Consider the following 20,593-nt stretch of genomic DNA (forward strand, 5'->3'; position numbering starts at 1 on the left):
TCTCGCGCCCAGCCCACTGCGCAGGCGGCCTCACCTCTGATTGGTCAGAAAGGGGGCTGTGTAAATAGGAGCCAGTACTCGAAACTGATAGGTCAGAACTGAGGAGAAGTTCGTGATTGATTGGTTGAATCGCTCCAAGCCTTTCTTTCATTGGCTGTTCATTTGAAGGAGGCGGGTGTTGAATTAGAACTGTACTGTCACCTTCTGCAGCAGAAAGGATCTTTTCATACCAAAAGTTGGGTGTGGGGATTTTCGGGGCCCTTAAGGGGGCTTTTCAGGGGGTTCCAAGCAAATTGCTTGACTTGACACTGTCGCTGATGCAGCCAACCAATGGGAAGGGGGGGCCCCCTCGAGCTGGGGTATTTCGACTACACTGTCGTTGCGCTTTTCGGCCATCGCATGCTCTAGGGAGGCGCTCTTGCTGCCCTCGCACCAGAGCCCTTCATACAGATGACTGCGCATTATTATGAAGCTATTTAAAATTCATTCGTCATTGCTGTTGAATACATAACCTGTCTTATTGGTATGCATGTTGTTTGATTCATGTTGCATTTGTATCAGACTTTTCTTTCAATTAAAAAAAATAAATAAAAAAAATACATAACCTGTCGTCCTTGGCAATGCCGCGTTAACCTTTGCCGAGGCCCGGTGCAGACACACCCCCGAGGCCCCTCCCCCACAATTAACACTAGCAGATAACATTCGCACCATGACCAAAAATAATGTTCAAATGTAAAAACTAACGATAAAATTAAATAATGACACTGGCACAGATATTTGAAATATAGAACTTTTTATAAGTTTATAGCCTAAAAAAAATAAAAATGGACAGGCTGGCCGCCTATTTGAACAAGAACATTCCCAATGTCAGCCATGGTAATAACAGGTTTTTTTGTCCTATACCTTTTAAACTCGTTAACAAAAGTGGTATAGTTAGAACAAAAGAATCTCTTGCAGACAAGGTACTGGTCTAGAATTAATGATCAAAAAGGAAATCATGGCATGTCAAACAGGCACTGTCACCGCTACGCATTCAAGGTGAAATGGGTCCACTTACAAGTGAACCTTTCGGCTTTTTTGAAAAGCGAAGTCTTTAATTAAATCGTTGAATTCAATTCGCCGTAGCAGGTCATATTCGGTGGACATTGCAGTTAAACAGTTCAATCTGCTTTCTGTCATTGTGGTGCGCAGGCGATTTTTTTTTTTTTATCAGCCCAAGCTTTGAGAAAGATCTCTCGCCGCTCGCGTTTGACACGGGGAGCGTCAAATACATTCGGAGGGCAATGTCCACATTTGGGAACACGCTTGGTAGGTCCTGCTCCTTCAAGAGTCTCATCATATTTTTGGGGGAGAGGTCAGTAGTAATACTATTAAACGAAACAAACTGGATGAGCTCATCCTCGAGTTCCACCTGAAGGTCTGCGCTAAACTTATTGACCAGTTTACGGCAAGCAGCGCAGATGTCACTTGAGGAAATTTTTTTGAGAGATGATAAAAATCCAAAATAGCTGGAGATCTCCTTATGCATCACATCTCTTTCTCAACATGCTGACTAATTTGTGAATGATTACATAAAAAACTTCCACGCGAAACTTTGCGCTGCCAGTAAGAATGTGATCGGGAGTGTCTGACTCGTCCGCTCTCCTTGTCCTTATCACCTGCCGAGTCATATCAGATTTGTACAGTGTGGTTGTCGATATGCGTTTGGCTGCCGTCTCTATCTCATGGTGGGCTTCCATACGGGTGGCGAAAAGGATCAAAATTATGATCAGACAGAACGAACAATGGAATCGATGTTTCTATAATTAGAACGTCTAAAAATAGCGTTTCATATTTCCTGATCTCGCTACGTCCGAGGCCTCACCTAGTGGCGAGGCCCGGGGCTGCAGCACCTCCTGCACCATAGGATAACGCGGCCTTGGTCCTTGGGGGGGCCCCCTCCTACTTGGGGGCCCAAGGCAATTGCCTACATTGCCTACCTTAACGCAACGGGCCTGGCTCGGGGTTGCCAAGATAAAAGTTCAGATGCAGTGTCATAGGAAAGGGAAAGATATAAGAAAATTAAGAAGGTGTGAGAAAAGATGAAAGATATAATGTTATCTTATGAAATATTTGTGTATGTGGTTTTGTGAGCTTGTGCATAAATGTTTGTTGAATGATGAAAAAGAAAAAAGAGTGAGAGAATGATGAGGTAACAGACTCATGGAAAGGAAAAAGAAAAACACAGCCGTGACCCTGCCCACCTCCAGCAGTGAAAACATCCTACCGAGCTGTGCTTTCCAGTTGATTACATTTACTGGTGCATTAACTTCTTATCTGACCAATTACAGATTTAAGACTAACATCAAGGTTGTTCCTAATAAAGCCATGGAGTGACCTCCCGATCCCTGTACAGCTGACCGTTAACATAGAGTTTATCTACAGCCACCGCAGCTCTGACGCCTTCTGTGATGTAATTCTTCCTAATTGGGAATAATACTCGCCTCTCCCTTGGGAATTGATCATTAACGCTGTAATTTGTTCCACGCAGCTCTCTGCCCTGACCTGCTCTTTTTGCTTATAGTGCTCAAATTTAGCTACAATTGGCCGAGGCCGTTTGTTATTGGGCTTCTTGCCACCGAGCCGGTGAACACGATGGAAAGTTATGTTTTTTACCGCCTCACTTCGGCTTCGGCCTCGGCATCCTCCTCTGCTCGCTCTGGGGTCCCGGAGAAGACGAGATTGTCCCGCATGGCCCGAGCTTGGATATCCAGGATGGTCTCCCTCATTTTCCTGTTTTCACCGGACAGCTGCGTCATCCCCTCGGTAAGTTGTTTAACGTTATCCCTCAGCGTTCGGTTCTCGGCAGCGAGCGACGCCACCTGTTCTTGGCTGAACTCCAGAGACTCCCTCAGTTTTTGGAATTCCTTGTGGAGAACCTCCACCAAGGCAAGCCGGGCATCTAGGCTGGTTAGCTTCTTGTCGATGGAGTCCAGGACCTCGGTGAAGCTTTTCACTGGAGATATAGTGGATGTGCTTGTTGAGCACTCTGAACGAGTGCGTTTGGAAGTTGTCAACCAGTCATGGTTGGGTTTTTTTGTGGTTTGCCCATCGCAATGTTGTCAAAACACTCGTCCACGTAACTCTCAAGGCTGTCCAAGGTTTCCTCGTCCAGTTTGTTTTATTGAAAAATAATAGACAGAGGTTAGTATTAAGAACGTATTTTCTATTTTGGTTTTAATATATTGGCTTTTTTTACCTGAGTTGGACCTGTTTGTTTTACCAGTATTCCGCCATGTTACTTACGCAATATGCACAGCTCTCGCGAGATCTCAGCAGCTCATCACCAGCAGCTCCAATCTCCAAAGGAATGTCTCACCCTGTCTGCAGTGCATGATTGCAGTTTTTAATTTCAATTCAATTCATTTTTATTTATATAGCGCCAAATACAATAAATGTCATCTCAAGGCACTTAGATAATAAAGTCCAATTCAAGCTAATTGGAATTCAATTAATTGTAATCATAATTATTCATAAAATAATCCAATTCGTTCATATAGAGCCAATTCAAAAACTATTTCCTAGCTTAGTAAACCAACAGATTGCACTGAAACTTTGTTTTCGGTCCAATCTCCCGTCCTGGAGGCTTTTCAGTTTTGGGAATGCACTTTATATTGTCTGTTTCAATAATTTATATATTTTAAAAATGAGTGAATAACTAAAAGCCCCCTGCATTTTTTCTAAGCATTAACACAAATCTGTGACATGATCATTTTACAAAAAAGGATTAAAAATAAAAATAAAGTTCTAACTTCTTGCACTTATAATGCTTTGAAAAAGATCACAACAATCATTACAGCAAAAGGGAGATATATTTCAAAGTCTTTCAAATTTTGAATTAATTGTATGAAGGGCAGAGGCACATCAGCATTGACTGCTGTTACATATAATCGCATCATTTTTCTTTGTTCTGTCACATTACTAACTGTCCACAACAGTGTTTGTTCTCCAATACTCTCATTTCACACCAATAACATGCAGTGTTTGCCGATAATAGTTTCTGCATCTGTGGTTCCCACACATGGCTCTGGCCCTCTTTAGATATCATTATGTTTTCACTACAGTTGTTCAATGACTCATACATGAAATTAATTAAGTTTAGACGAGTCGCAAACAGTGCCCATTATATTTAATACAACTTAAAACTGCAACATCATAATATGTGAAAAAAGTGAAATTCTGAAAACTTTCTGAATGCATTGGAATAATTCCTTACATAAACATAGATAACATGTGAGGATCAAATAATACCTTGAGGCTTTGTACAAGTAGTTTAATCTGCCCCATCCACCCTCCTCTGGTTTCCACTGCATTTGGTGGCATACGCATGGCTTGTTATTAAGAACCATGGGGAAGTGAGTGTCCTGTTGAACTGTTACTAAAAGCACTTTGCGTTGCTTATTCAGTAAATCACAACCAAGGCTTCTCACAGCTGATTCAAATCACAGATTTCACTAATAGAAATTTTACAATAACAGCTGGGGAATGTATTAGGAGAACTTACAAATATTAGAAATATAGTGTATGATCAATTCCAATTTGCTGCATATCTGTATGTGCACTAAAGCAGAAGAAAAGAACTTTTTTTATGGATAGGAAACATTGCCCTTCAGTGCTTTTAAATTAGTATTATTTGTGAGTAAAATTTTATATCGAATTCCTTCTGGTCCATGTGCTCATGGACAACAGATCAGACACTTGTGTGAAATTGTTCCGTGTTCACACAGATGGACTTAAGGTCCAGGGTCTCGCTGGTTATGGGCAGACTTTAGACATCTGCTACCCTCAAAGCCTTATCACGCTGTGCCTCTCTGACAAAGAGTAACACAGTGATATTCATCTTTATGTTGGTGTGCTAACATGGAATTCTAAGAATTAAAATGTTACAAGGAGTTTTAGGTAGGGATGTCCCGATCCGATCACGTGATGGGAAATCGGGGCCGATCAGGTGCTTTCTGACTCGATCAGTATCGGACGTTTCATCCCGATCAGCGATCGGATATATAGCCCATCTATATATGTATATTTATTCTCATTGTTATTATTTTTTTTAATCAGAACTATAATATTTCAAAAACAAATGGGAAAAAATAACAGCTTTGTATTTACTTATTTTGTTCCCAGAGTCAGAACCAGACATGGAGGAGCTGCATTCAGCTTCTATGCTCCAAATGTCTGGAACAAACTCCCAGAAAGCCTCAGATCAGCTGAAACACTCAGTGTGTTTAAGTCCAGGTTGAAGACACACCTATTTTCAGCTCCAAATCTGAAGCTTGAGTTTCAAAACTTAATCACATTTTAACTCCTGATTTTATCTATTGTTCTTAAAATTTAAATCGTGCTTTTTATTCTACTGTTTTAATGTATCTGTAAAGCACTTTGAATCGCCTTGTTGTTGGATTGTGCTGTACAAATAAACTTGCCTTGCCTTGCCTTGCCTTGCCTTACTGTTATGTGGTGGTACCGTCAGACCGTCCCAACCATAGACATAATATACGTAGACGCCTCATAGACTGATGCTGCCTATTGGAGCTGACGTATCAACGCGGCCGCCATCTTGGATGGGTCTCCACTGCCCCCACATTACATTTATTTCGACTGAGGAAGGTGTATATCCCCAACTACAATAATCATAACTCCCCGAATTCTTATATCTATGGTTTCAACTCCACACAGAAACAACACATGCGGCATGACGTCACTTTGCTGCTGTAAAGCGAAGCAGAACATGGCAGCAGCTTGAAGCTGGGGGCCGAATGTCCGCGGTGTGGAGGGATTTTAAAGTGGATGACAAAAAAACCTGATCGGACATCCCTAGTTTTAGGTAATCCCTCTTGAGAAAATACATTCAAAATATCTACAGGCAATTTTCAAATAACATCTTAATGCAACATAACTAGAAAAAAAAAATAAAAATGTTACGAAAAAGAGAATAATAGTAATAGGATATTAATAACACGCCAAGGCACATGTGACAACTGTGTAATCTCACGTCATACCTTTACAGAGGTATAACATATGTTGATGAAGGACCCAAGGAGTGTGAAGGTGAATTGATCCAATTTATTCCTTAACAAATAAAAAGCACGGCTGACCAAACAGAGCAACCAAGGAGACTATGAACAAAAAGACAAATCAAGACTAGAGAAATGCGAATAGAATAAATACTGATAAAAACAAAAACCAGGACCTGAAAAACTAAACCAAAATCCACAAACCCCTGACATCTATAGTTTCCCATCTGCGACCTTGGGTTACTTGAAAGGCGCTCTATAAAACCAAGTCATTATTATTATTATTATTATTATTATCTGCTGCCCCACCACCCAATTTTGATTAATCAAAAAAATGTAAGACCAACTAAGGCTGGGCAACGATTAAAATGTTTAATCTTATTAATCACATGATTTCCCTGATTAATCACGATTAATCGGATTTGTACGCAAAATCCAAAAATGAATTCAAAAGTAGTGTATAGCCTTTAGCATTTAGTTTTATTTTAAATGTGCTGCCATATAAATGAAAGTGCCATAACATTTGTTGAGCAAACACACTTTTAACACATTGACTCCCAAGTCACGTAAAACTACGTTTTTACTGCCCATGCGTTGGCTCCCAAACCGTAAAAATACGTTTTTACGTTTTTTTTTTTTTTTTATGGATTCTGAATCTATACATTCTAATGCACATTCTGTGTGATTTTTGTAATTATGTGACGAACAGAACTGACATAGATGGCAGTCAAAAACTGGTGTCATCATCTGGACATTTTGATCATTACGCCAATGGCTTTTCGTCAACTCTTTTGATAACGCTGCATTGATTGTTGTGCATTTCCGCATTTTGTCCAATCGCACGTGTCGGTTTCCAGAGGGTGGCGGTAAAGTAACATAAACAAACAACAAGAAGGAGAAGAAGACACGCGACAAGTCAGGAGGCGGTCTTATGAACAGGTTAGCTTAGCTTAGCTTTGCAACATGCTGCGATCACGCTTGGAGGGAAAGGGAAGCCGATATCTCAGTTTGTTGTTGATTTTGGTGGATACCCGCCTTGGTTTAGCTAAGGATAGCTCGCTAATGGCGGCACCTAGAGACACGCAGTTTTGACCCACAAAGAGTTTAAAGTCTCAGCTTTCAAACGAGCCATAACATGTTTCAGTGGCCCTATCACATAATATGCTGTGACTGTACAAAAAACGTCAAAAAATGGTTTAGAACGCTGGGATTCTTCGACATAATTCTGTAAAAACCGCCGGTATTCAATGTGTTAACATCAGCATCTTTCTGTAGTTTTTATGTAGAAGCCTCGCTCCACTGTCTGTTTCCTTGAATGACTTGCTGCTATCAGTTGTGTGTTTTGCCTGTAAGTGATATTTGGGGGTCCTAGCAGCGAAGCTGCAGGAACCCATTGTGTTAGTAGCTTTTCTTATTATTATTGATCCGTTTCTGCTGCAATTGAAGTCTATGGCAGCCCCATGAACGCTATGCGAGAAAGTTGTGAAATTTGGCACACGTAATCAGCCAAGTGCCAAAGCCAAAGTCAAGAATTTTCATACCCCAAGAGCTTACTCTCTAGCGCCACCAACACGTCAAAGTTCAAAGTGCATTAAGCCTAATAACTTTGGACTACTTGGTCCAAATTTCACAAACAAGGCATCGTTGGAATCCTTGGATCATGACGAGTCCAACGCACCCTATGACGCCAATTTGCGTATACTTAGATTTTCCGCCATTTTGAATTTTATCAAAAAGCTTAAAAAAGCATTTCAGGTCACACAGATTTTCCAATTATCACGAAACTTAGCACATAGACTCTTAAGACCAAGCCGCACAAAAGTTATCGTGTGGAATTTTTAATTAGGCTTCCAATTTTCCATAAAAGCCAATCAAACTCGAGGTTGACGCCCCCAAACCGGAAGTTAGGTCATATCTTGACAACCATTTGATGTTATGACGTCAAACGTCTAACACAGACTCACGACTGCAAAGGTAAGAGGCACAATGAGGTTGGTGACGTTTGGCCTATAGGTGGCGCTATATGTAGCAAAAATGCATATTTGCTCATATCTTTGGACCCCTTGGGCCAAATTTCACAAATGAGGTAACGTTTGAGTCCCTGAATGCAGACGAGGTCAACGCAACAAATAATGTCATATGCGCCATCTTGGATTGTCCGCCATTTTGAATTTAATCGAAAACCTTCAAAAAGCATTTCAAGCCACTGAGATTGTCCAATCTCCACGGAACTTGGCACATAGAATATTCAGACCAAGCCGCATATAAGTTATCATTTGGATTTTTTTATTTCACTTCCGTTTAACCTTGGCAGCCAATCAAAGTCTACGCCGACAAGCAAATGAGACATTTGGCCGTATCTCTGTGATGCATTGATGTATCAATGCCAAACTTGGTGCATGGACTCATGACGCCTTCCTGAGCAGCCCAAGCCTTGCCTATTGTGCCATTCTGCTAGGACCCCCACATCGCTGCTTGCAGCTATATTTTAGACTGGAACTACTACGCTGAGAAGACAATTCAACTTGGCAGTGTTTACAGATGACTTTGGTTCTGTCGACTCCGCCGTCTGGAAGAACTTTAAAATGAAAATGGCCGAGTAAAAGTTCCGTACCCTTCTCCATGTTTGGTGGATCCGCCGATTACTTTCTTTTCCTGTTCCACAGCAGACAGCAGCAGACTTTTACAAAATAAAAGCCTGTGAGCAACAGACTTTTACAATAATAAAACAAATGATAAAACAGGGGTGCAGTGGGTTGAGCAGGCGCCCCATGTACAGAGGCTATAGTCCTCGCTGCAGCGGGCCCCGGTACGAGTCCCGCATCGGACGGCCCTGTGCTGCGTGTCATTCCCCCTCTCTCTGCCCCCTGCTTCCTTTCTCTCTTAACTTTCCTATCCATTAAAGGCACAAAAGCCCCCCAAAATGTTTTTTCTTTTTTAAATTAAAAAAAAAAAAGAATTTAAAATTAAAATTAAAAAAAAAATATATATATATTTTTTTTAAATGCGCGATAAAATATTTATCTGCGTTAAATAATTCATGCGTTAGCGTGATTATAACGAGTTAACTCGCCCAGCCCTAAGACCAACTCATGAAAACCTCATAAAAATCCAGGCTGTCCGAGTCTGTTCGTGAATGACTTGATTCTTCATGATTTATTTTGTCTTACAGAAACCTGGCTACAGCAGGAGGATGATGTCAGCATCATTTCACTCTTGCTATTTATATGTTCATATTTCTTGAACCACCGGCCGAGGAATAAGATGTACACAGACCTACTCATTCTCTTCAACCAGAATTATAATTTTTTTAATCTTAATCAACACTTCCATTTTGGATCTGATAAATGTATCTTTGTTGACAGGCTATATACCACAGCCTCAAGGTTGGTGCAGTCTCAGAAATATCTGTGCTATGGACCGTCTTTGGTCCTTTAGCATTGCTCTGCTTTGGAAAACACTTTTTGGAAGTGGATTTAAAAAAAAAAAACAGCATTTAGGCTGAAAACTATAGAACAGATATGATGAGAGTTCAGTAGGAGGTTGAGTATTTTATTAATTTACTCATTTACAGAGCAGCTGTAAATTTAGTTGTCACAACCGTACCAAGCACAACATATATATTTTTCGAGAAATTACTATTATGTCTGAACTCGGTGGTAGGCAGGAAGATCATCAACAAGCATGAGTTGGCTTTAATAAATACGCCCAGTCATTCCTGATCAAACTGAGGCTGAAGGCTTTCCTGATGTGAACTCTGGGAGCATCTACCCACGACATACAGAAACAAGAAAAAAGTTGACAAAAGACACCAATTAGTTCTATCTTAATGCACCTGTGGAGGAGCATGAGGAACCTTTTTATTGTGACAGTAAAGAGTAAAGCACAGGACCAGCACAATTACACAGAGCACTTAAACATAATCAAATATCCCTAAAAGCATCTCCTTAGCCTTCCAGCACCATTCTTCATGTGAAGCACTCAGAAGTAATACAGTGATCTGAATTTGTCTTGTCATCTCATTGTATCCATTGTGTGAACACATCCCGGCGGCCGGCTGCATCATTTGCCGTCCTCTTGGATGTCAAACTGTCTGTTGGGTTTGGTGGACTCCAGCATGAGTTCATAGAGCTGCCCCATCTGGTCATCCTGGAAGTCTCTGAGTTTGGTCTCTGAGAGGTTGGCTCCAAACTTCACCGAGTTGAACTGCCTCCCTGCTGACTCCAGGACCTGGGTCTGCACAGTGTCCTTATAGTTCTGCAAGGAAACACACACAGGTCACTGTTAACAAGAACAGGATTAGCAGCATCATTGAGAATCAAGTCGTCCACTTAATCTACCATTTAAGGGCACTGGGGGGGGCTCAGTTTGACTGGGTGGGGAACTGCATGGGGAACTGAGATCCATGTTTTCAGGCAGACCAGAGTTGGCTAGTTTGGTCCACACCAGACTTTGGGTGAGCTTTCACACCTGCCCAAACTAAGCAGACTATCTGTGGAAACAAACTCTGGTACGTTTAAAGTGGACCAAACCGCTCAGCTGTCACTTTACTCTCTTTTTCCCCCGTTTAATTTCTCAAATGATATTCAATTCAATTCAAACTCAATTCAAAAATACTTTATTTATCCCAGAGGGAAATTAAATGTTGATGTAACTCAATTAAATCAAGGAGTTATTATAGATGCTGATGGCTGTGGGCAGGAAAGATTTCCTGTAGCGGTCCGTTTTGCATCCAAACTGAAGAAGCCTTTGACTGAAGAGACTCTGTTTTCCGATAACAGTCTCATGGAGAGGATGTTCAGGGTTGTTCATGTATATGTGATATTATTGTGGTCATTAACTCGTGTTTCCCTGTTCCAACAGGTATCCTTTGAATGGTGTTACAGTGGTGTTTTCCCCCCCTTTTCTGTCCTCTGTCAAAAAGACAGATGGCCTTTCCGTCACCGTTTTAAAAAACTGCTCAACGACGGAAAATATTAGGTTAATGCTCAAGACTCACCTTTTTGATCAGGCTTTTATTGATTTCCTTTATTCCTTTTAATCAAACTTTTTATCATATTTCATTTTTGCTCGATAATATTTTAATTTTACGTTTAAACTAAATGTTTTAATTTCACAATCTGAAAAGCATTTGTATCTATTTTGTTCATTTGAAACCTTTTTATCTTATTTTACTGCTTTAGTCTTTCAGTGTTTAGCTCCAGTGTTTCCTCGTGGGGGCCGACCACACTGGGAGCTGCTTCTGGTCCACTGACGGGGGTGCGGTCCTGTGGACTGCTCTGGCCCGGGTGGCTGGAGGGCTCTGCACCTTGGTGTGGGGCCTCTTGTCTTCGTGGGTCGGCGCTGTCTCTGTGGCGGCGCTCCCTGTAGTCGTGGGCCGGGAGCCCCCTCGGTGTGGTCGGCCCCCTAAGGATGGCTTTTTCCTTGCCTAAATAGCAGCGACGTGTGTGTATGGGGCTTTAGGTCTTGGTGCCCGGCCATGTCCCTGTCTAATAGGTGCAGTGGGTCTGAGCTTTGTGCGTGTGACTGTATGTCTCTGTGTCTCTCTGGGTATTCATGGGGGTGGCACTTTGTGTTGCTTTTTAGGCATGAAAAGTGCCATATAAATAAAATTTGATTTGATTTACTTTCACTTTCTGACTACATGTAGTTAATCACAATGGTAAAAAATGTAATAATTTTTTTCTTGAACAAAATGATCATATCACACAGAAAAAAATCTTGTGAATGAGTAATTCATTATATTATGTAAAGAATATAGAGTGAAAGACGAGCTATTCGCAGGTCCATGTTTTGTTGTTTTCTCTCTTAAAATGTAACTTAAAAGACAGGATATAAAAGCAGTATTTATAAGAATAGTGGTATTGTCCCGAAAAAAGTCCCGGTGCTGTGGAAAACTTCTTGTCTCATACCGGTGCCCAAATTAGGGCAACCGGTGGAGCTGAATGACTACAGACCGGTGGCTCTGACATCTCATATCATGAAGACCTTGGAGAGACTTCTTGTTCGTCGCATGAGATTGCAGGTTGCTGAGGCTCTTGACCCCCTCCAGTTTGCCTACCAGAAACACAGGAGTGGAAGACGCGATTCTGTACATGTTGCATCGGGCATATGCTTATCTGGGTGTGCCTGGTTCATATGTGAGAGTCATGTTCTTTGACTTCTCCAGTGCCTTCAACACCATACGGCCTCCCATACTGAAAGACAAGCTGCTCGGTATGGGTGTGGCCCCCTCCCTGACATCATGGATTATAGACTATTTGTCTGTCAGACCACAGTATGTCAGGATGGGGAAATGTGTTTCTGGAACACTGGAATGCAGTACTGGGGCTCCACAGGGTACTGTTTAGGCTCCTTTTCTTTTCACCCTGTACACAGACTTCAGGTACAACTCAGAGTCCTGCCACATACAGAAGTATTCTGATGATACGGCTGTTGTGGCATGTGTGAGGCGGTGGACAGGAGAAGGAGTACAGGGACCTTGTGGAGGCCTTTACTGACTGGACCAAAAAGAACTGTTTGCTCCTGAACACCACCAAGACCAAAGAGCTGGTGGTGGACTTCAGGAGATCTAAAACCCCATACCAGTCAGTCTGCATTGATGGAGGGGAGATAGAGACTGTTCAGACCTGCAGATACCTGGGGGTGGTGCTGGATAATAAACTGGAGTGGTCTGCCAACAAAGACGCAGTGTACAGGAGGGGCCAGAGCCGTCTCTTCTTCCTGAGACGGCTCAGGTCCTTCAATGTCTGCAGTGATATGATGTTCATGTTTTATCACACTTTCATTGAGAGTGCACTGTTCTATGCTGCTGTCTGCTGGGGGAGTTGCACTACAGACAAACTGTAGGCGCCTGGACAAACTGGTGAAAAAGGCTGGTTCTGTTGTAGGCAGAAGGCTGGACCCTCTCAGTGCTGTGGTGGAGCAACGGATGAGGAGGAAATTAGATTCTGTGATGGAGAATAATAAACATCCTCTCCACAGCATCCTGCAGGACAGAGGAGCAGCTGCAGTGAGAGGCTGCAGGACTGAGAGCTTCAGGAGGTCCTTTGTTCCCCACAGCCATAAGGCTTTTTAACAGGGACTGCTGAGTTCTTCTCAAATTTATTTATTTATTTAGTCATTTTTTATTATTATTATTAGTAGTAGTAGTAGAAGTATTTTTATTAGAATTGGTATTATTATTGTTGTTGCTAATGTACAATCATGGTAAATATTTATACTTTTTTTGAGCTACTTGACTAATTTGAATTTCCCCCATTGGGGGATGAATAAAGTATTTTTCTATTCTATTGTTGAAATCTTTTGGATACCCATCCCTAATAACAACCAAGCTGTCTTTTTTTTTTTTATGTCATATCTCCACTTCATTGTAACGGTTTGAGATTTTCTAATTCCTCCTAAAATTGATTCTAACATTTTCTTTTCATTTTAATTATGGATTAAATAATGTACTTCTGCAGTATGCTGTAGAGGATTCTCATATTGTTTGGACCACCTGAAGGTACTTTTCTGGATTTAATCATTGAAAAAAAAATCCATTTACTGAGCACCGCAACCCAAATTCCTCCCCCACTTCATTCTTTTGTTTGTTTGTCTATTTCAGGAGAGATTGTTTGGCCCACTGAAGCTAATTTTTGAGCACTCCCATGGGAACCTCTGAAATAAATGGATTTCACACGGAACACTCAAGCCTTGTAATCTCATTTTGAGTCTCACTCTTCATCTGTTCTCAGTCTGCTGTTCTTTAGTGAGGAAGCTGAGGAGCAGAAATTCACCTCCGAGTGAGAGTTTGTGGTGTTCAAGCACCGCTGTACTCCTTTCATAGCAGAAGATGGAGGATTTAACTTAAAAGACCCTCAGCTGCACTCACTCACCTATCACTCAATCAGTATTTAGTTTCAGGTTTCCTCATTGAGCAAACAGAAAACACCACTACAGTCAAAAATGTGAAAAGAGAATGCAGGAAAGCTGAACCTAAGTGGAAGAAAACAAAGCTTCAGATTTACTATGAGCTGTACAAACAAAGCCTGCGTAGTTCTAACAATGAGCTGTGCAAGGCCAGACAGCTGCATTTATCTGAAATGATTAATAAGAATGTCAACAGCTCTCGAACTCTGTTTTCTATGGTTGAAAAACTCACAAATCCTCCTAAACAGTCAAACCCAGACCTCCTCTCCACAGAGGAATGCAACGAATTTGCCAACTTTTTTAGCCAAAAAAATCTAAACAATTAGACAAAACATTCACGCCACAAAGACAAACAAGAAAACTAATCTGTGTCTAAAACCTAGAAATAACTCTGACGTTATGTCACAATTAAATATTGTTAATTTAAAAATCCTAGAGGAAACAGTTCGGCAGCTGAAATCAACAACTTGTTCTCTGGACATAATACCATCCGACTTTTTAAAAACTGTTTTTACCTCAGTAGAAAGTGATCTCCTACGAATAGTTAACAGCTCACTGGCATCAGGCATTTTTCCCAAGTCACTAAAGACAGCTGCCATTAAGCCACTCCTAAAGAAGAGAACTCTAGACGCCTCTATGATGAACAGCTACAGACCTGTCTCTAATCTCTCTTTTATATCTAAGATTATTGAGAAAGTTGTATTTAACCAGCTCAACGACTTTCTGAATGAAAGTGGAAGTCTTGATAACTTTCATTCAGGCTTCAGACGTCATCACAGCACTGAAACAGCTCTGGTCAAAGTGTTAAACGACATCAGGTTGAATACTGATTCTGGTAATGTTTCAGTCCTGGTTCTGTTTGACCTCAGCACTGCGTTTGATACTGTAGATCACAGAATCCTGTTGCACAGGATGGAAAACTGGGCTGGACTTTCTGGAGCAGTCCTTAACTGGTTCAGGTCCTACTTAGAAGGCCGGAGTTATTTTGTTACAATTGGCAGCTATGAATCTGAGCGAGTGGCAATGACTTGTGGAGTCCCCCAGGGGTCAATTCTTGGACCTCTTCTGTTTAACTTGTATATGCTCCCTTTGGGTCAGATATTGCAGAACTTTAACATCAATTATTACAGTTATGCAGACGATACACAACTTTATGTGTCTCTGTCACCGGACGACTGCAGCCCAGCAGACGTACTGTGTCAGTGTCTGGAGGAAGTAAACACCTGGATGAGAGAGAATTTTCTACAATTAAATGAAGACAAAACTGAGATCATTCTGTTTGGGAGCAAAGAGAAGAGGGTCAGCGTTGGTACATATCTTGAGACTCAGGCCCTTACAATCACTGACCAAGTTGGTAACCTCGGAGTGTTGATAGACTCAGATCTGACTTTCAGCAGCCACATCAAAGCTGTCACCAAGGCAGCTTTTTACCATCTCAGAAACATCAACAGAATTAAAGGTTTCCTCTCCCAAAAAGACCAGGAGAAACTCATCCATGCATTCATCTCCAGCAGACTCCATCAGTGTAATGCTCTTTTAACTGGACTTCCCAAAAAGAGCATTAAACATCTGCAGCTCATCCAGAACGCTGCTGCTGGAGTTTTAACCCAAAGTGCACCTTGAAGCGTTATCTGCCACTCGCCGCCCACAGAGCAGCTCATTGTCCTCAGATGAGAAGATGGTTTCTATGTCCATCTGCATCCTCTTCCGAGGCAAAAGTCCAAAACCTCATGACAATAGCCTCTGCAGCAATCCCACTTGAGACATTTGATTATGCACAAGCGGACCAGTTGGAAGGTGTGAGGTGTGCGTTCAGGCCACAGCAGGTGAACTGTTCATATTTTAAGTGCAATGGTTTCATTTCATTGTTCATATGCAGCTACTGGGGCCACAGTCAGTGTTTCTGTCTGCTGTACATCTGCTTGATGTGTGATGGCGCAGTGTGGATTCTCTGTTCAGCTTGTTCCGACTGAATATTAATTAAAAATTAATGAAAATGAAATGCTATTTAATATGTCATTATTATCACAACACCATTTAAACTTCAGTACTTATAGTTTATATCATTTTTTTAAATTAAAGCGACGGGTAAAAATAGATTATGACGGGCTTTTTACAACCCCGTCAGTCAAAATGATGGACAACGAAAAAGTCTAGCGCAACCTCTGCTCAGGTATGTAATAATGTTCTGTTGTTTTTTTTATTTCAATAATAGCCTGCTTGGAAAGCTTTCCAAGACTTTAAGAATAAGGGAATCTCAGATATATCCTTAAACTACCTCAACATTGTTGCTTTAAATGAACAAGTTGCTTTGCAGGACTAGATTCAAATTGGGGAAAGTAAAATGTGTGCTCTGTGGAAAATGCCTTGCATAGTCTGATCAGTCTCTCCTCTTTGTTTTAACAATTTGTTGTCTTTGTTTAGTGCTGAAGAATCAAATATAGTCTATAGTCTGAAATATAGTTTCTTCTTGAACTTTGATAACAGAGTAATCCAAATGCCAGTCAATCACAATCACACACAATCCGTTTCATCATGTTTCAAATCTAGATACTGTTATGATGCCGACTCGCTTTTCAACCGAGTACATGTATGCACAAGAGTGTAAAAAGTAAGCTGTTGATCAGTGTCACGAACAACAAGGTTTTCTTTTTTTTTAAAGTTTCCCTTCCAAAGCAAAATTAAAATTATTTGACGTTTGGCTCAGTATGGTGTTGATTGAATTTCTTTTGTGTGTGTGTGTGTGTTTATGGGGATTGGGGAGGCTTTCACACCACTTATTATTTCACTGTGCAACTCCAGCCCAATCTAGATCTGGACGTCATCCAATGTTTTTGATTCCTTTCAAATACTGTGAGTAAATATGATAAAACATTTTGGTTTTTTTAAAGCATCATCCCCTGCTAAGATTCAGTTAAAATGGACTCTGGGTTTCAAAACAATGCCAATACAGTGTGGCATAATTAAAGTGACTGTCACCTGTCCAACGATGGAAACCTCTCAGGATTCCAGCTGCAGTAACTGTCTACTTCATCAGACCAATTACCTACAGATGAGTGATTTAGCATCTCCCAGCAGTGCATAATTATGCTGAAAAAAAATGGCCTTCACCAACAGCAACATAAAAGAAACACCTAGAATACTCTCATGGTTAAAGGGGAAGTTAGTTTTTTTTTTTAAACCTGGACCTTATTTCTGGCATAAACTACGTTCATCTGCTCACCGATAACAGTTTGGTGAAAGTCAGAAGGTATTGGTGAAGTAAAGACAGATAACGCCTTACTGTATTGTCTCTGCCCTGTTCTCTCCTGTTATCAAAGTCAAAGTCAGGTTTATTGTCAATTTCTTCATATATACAAGACATACAGAGAGATCGAAATTGCGTTCCTAACTATCCCACGGTGAAGACAGGACAAGACATTTACCAACGAGTAACACATGACAGTAAACATTAAAGTGCACAGGCGACAGCAAATGAGGACAGGCTTATCCTCGTCATACTAAAATAAAATAAAATGAAAGTAACGGTGACAATAAAAGAGCAAATGGATATATTTATATTTATATGGATATACGCCGATCTGAGTGATCTAAATATCTTCCGAAGGACGCCGACTTTTACCAAACTGTTTTCGGTGAGTAGATGAACGTATTTTATGCCAGAAATAAGGTCCAGTTCTAAAAAAAAACCGAACTTCTCCTTTAAGACTATTTTGGGAACTAGAGGGCAAGTTGCAAATACACTGATCCCCATCAGCACACGATATAGGCTAGAGTAAGTCCTCTCTGGTTGGTGTCAGTTCAAACTGTGAAGGATATTTATTTTCATAACATCAAATAAAAGAATTTGTACAGGTACAAATGTGAGAAATTGACCTTCTATAAACTTAAATAGCAAAGAATCCCTTATCAATGAAACATACAGATACACCTCAGTTTCTCACCTTAAAGCAATCACTACAGCATGCAAATAATACAGCTCCGTTCTCATTCATTCAAGGTGAATGAAAATGTAACGCTGTTTCCTTTGGCTGCGCTGCCATCATGTGGTGAAAGGCTGATATAACACGAGCGTGACCAAACTCAAGGACAACATGACTGATGGCAGGACAAAGCACACTGTGCTGAAAACAGATTGGTGAGACTCCTTCATTGGCATAAAGATGTCCTCCGCTGAGTGTATGGAAAAAATTACAGAGACTTTACACTGAAAATATCACAGATTGTGACCATCTGTATTCTTGGAGAAACCCTACACATACAGAGGAAACAGAGTTTCCGTACAATCCACAGTAGTTAATGATGTATTAGGAACACTTTTTCTGCAGAGCAGTAGTTTTGTCTTTCAGACACTAATTTGAAGGGCACGGTCTTGTTAGATTAAGTTTGACATCTCCAGTCAGCCGTTCCTGTAATTCTTGAATGACACAAACTCAGATTCAGAATATGCACGATGACTATCATAAAACGGCTTTGCTGCCATCATCCAGTTCTAATGAAGCGAGCATCCGTTTTATTTCTGTACATAGTTCATTTCCGTTCTGCCACTCCACCTGAGCGCCTCCTGGTCCTGAAGCCATGCAGGAGGGCTCTTCCTGTCCGCTGCATCAGAAGCTTCAGCACTTCTACACTTTTAAAACAGGTTGCTGGAAGTGATGGCTTTCATTTTAGAGAAATGACAAAAGATGTGGTTTGATGATGCGGCTGATCAGGTGCTGCAATGAATGTCTTGGCTTCATTGAGAGATAGTTTTTGGTCTTCATGAAAGATTAAACCATTTTCCCAATTATGGCATTTTTCTTCTAACTACGATTTTTTTTTCAAATCCTCAAACCTTGTTAAATCCACTTACTGAAGGGAAAAGAAACTGAGATGAAAGTTCCCCTCATCAAAACTGAACTACAGCTTTTGTCCAACTATTCACTCGCCACAGAGCTTTGTGTCAAGGTTCCAATATTTCCAAAACTCTCACAACTGGACATCTTGACAGAAGTTTTCTTGTTCACAGAGAACATCAAACCAAACTACCATGACCGTTGTTACACCAAATTCTGCGAGCCATCACATTCTGCAACCACAGGGGGCGACAGCGTACATTCCTCTGTATGTAGATCCTAAGCACCAGCGAGAAGAAGAGTATTTACGTAAACTGCGTAGCACTAATAGAAATTGTAAACTTCACGGAATATTATTTCAGTCGCATTGACCTCTGTGATACTGGTTATTTGAGGGTCACATGTTATGCTAAATGCCTCCAGATTGTAGTGAGGAGGTGGCAGAACTCCGAAAAATAGTTGTAGCCTATTGAGCTGGGATATTATTTAGGGAGAATTACAGTAAGGTCACAGATTATGATGGGTATCATATTCTGTGACCTCTGGGGGTCATATATTATTTTAAATAAGAGCTGACTGTAATGAAGAGGTGGCAGAAATATTAGAAGCCGTTTTGAACCCCATCTCCCTCCCAACAAAGCACTTGGAAACATTTATTAATCATTTACTGATTTATTAAACGGCTATTTTGGGTTTACATATTTAAACAACAGCGATGTGATGGTCCGTCTAACGGTGTTCAGCGTCAAATACAAACAGATACATTAGATTTTCTCCGTCAATGCGACTGAAATAATATTCCGTGAAGTTTACAATTTCTATTAGTGCTACGCAGTTTACGTAAATACTCTTCTTCTCGCTGGTCCTTGAGACGTACATACAGAGGAATGTACGCTGTCGCCCCCCTGTGGTCGCAGAATTTGGTGTAACACCGTTCCCGTTTAAAGCCTCATTTTTAACCTACCAGTGACCCTATGAACAGAATTAGACCAAAATAAATCAACGAGGCAGCATTTCAGCTGCACTTAGATTACCATTCTGTAAAAATAAAGTAAGGTTAATAGACTGAGCAGGTTCATTTCTTCTTCTATGGCTACAAATACAGTTTATCTGACTCTGAGCAGAGTCTGCAATTGTTGTTAGCAACAGTATTGAAGGTGTATCTACCTCCCACTCTATAATGAAGCTCTTGGCCTCCTCCGGTGATGCACTTTTATTTCTTCTGAACTCGTCTTTCACGTACTGGTCGCCAAGAGCTCTAAGGTCTATCGGCAGGAACCGGTGCAGGACCAGAATCCTCTTGTACAGTGAGCGGACTCTGGACACGTGTGCAGGGGCCGCCATCACATGAAACACCGCCGGTGAACCGTGTCCAGACGCAAAAAAAAACTTCCAGTTACTGCAGTGCAGACCCCAGAGCAGCCTCACATAACGGTGTTTGGAGGTGTAGACACCAACCAACATGCACAAGGATGGTTATTCAACGTGTGTCCTTGTTTATGGCGGAAATAGTTTTTCTTTTTCTGTTTCTCAGAAAAATGCGTTGCCTGCTACCGCCACCTGCTGGCTTGGAGTAGCAAGCCCATGCAGCAAAGAACCCTGGACTGTATCTGGAGAACAGGGCTGCAATGTGTACCCTCATTTTAAAAACACAATGAAAACATAATTTATCAATGTTGAGAGTTGATTTTAAGACTGATCTGTTGTTTTTATTCAGTTATTATTTTCCTTCTCATCAGTGGAGCTGAGGTTTTGTGGACAAATACGTCATGACTGTATCATTGATCACAGGCT

At 41.0% G+C, this 20,593-nt stretch overlaps 1 protein-coding gene across 1 annotated transcript; it reads right to left on the reverse strand.

Moving 5' to 3' along the window:
* Positions 1–9,607: 9,607 nt before the first annotated feature.
* On the reverse strand, positions 9,608–20,327 carry sdhaf3 (succinate dehydrogenase complex assembly factor 3). The gene is made up of 2 exons (XM_075450086.1): positions 19,967–20,327; positions 9,608–10,310 (listed from the first exon to the last, which is right to left on the reverse strand). Exons 1-2 carry the CDS (start codon positions 20,261–20,263, stop codon positions 10,116–10,118), a joined length of 492 nt encoding a protein of 163 aa, XP_075306201.1. The 5' UTR covers positions 20,264–20,327; the 3' UTR covers positions 9,608–10,115.
* Positions 20,328–20,593: the final 266 nt, after the last annotated feature.

The sequence above is a fragment of the Odontesthes bonariensis genome, chromosome 18, assembly GCF_027942865.1.
Source record: "Odontesthes bonariensis isolate fOdoBon6 chromosome 18, fOdoBon6.hap1, whole genome shotgun sequence".
NCBI classification, from domain to species: Eukaryota; Metazoa; Chordata; class Actinopteri; order Atheriniformes; family Atherinopsidae; genus Odontesthes; species Odontesthes bonariensis.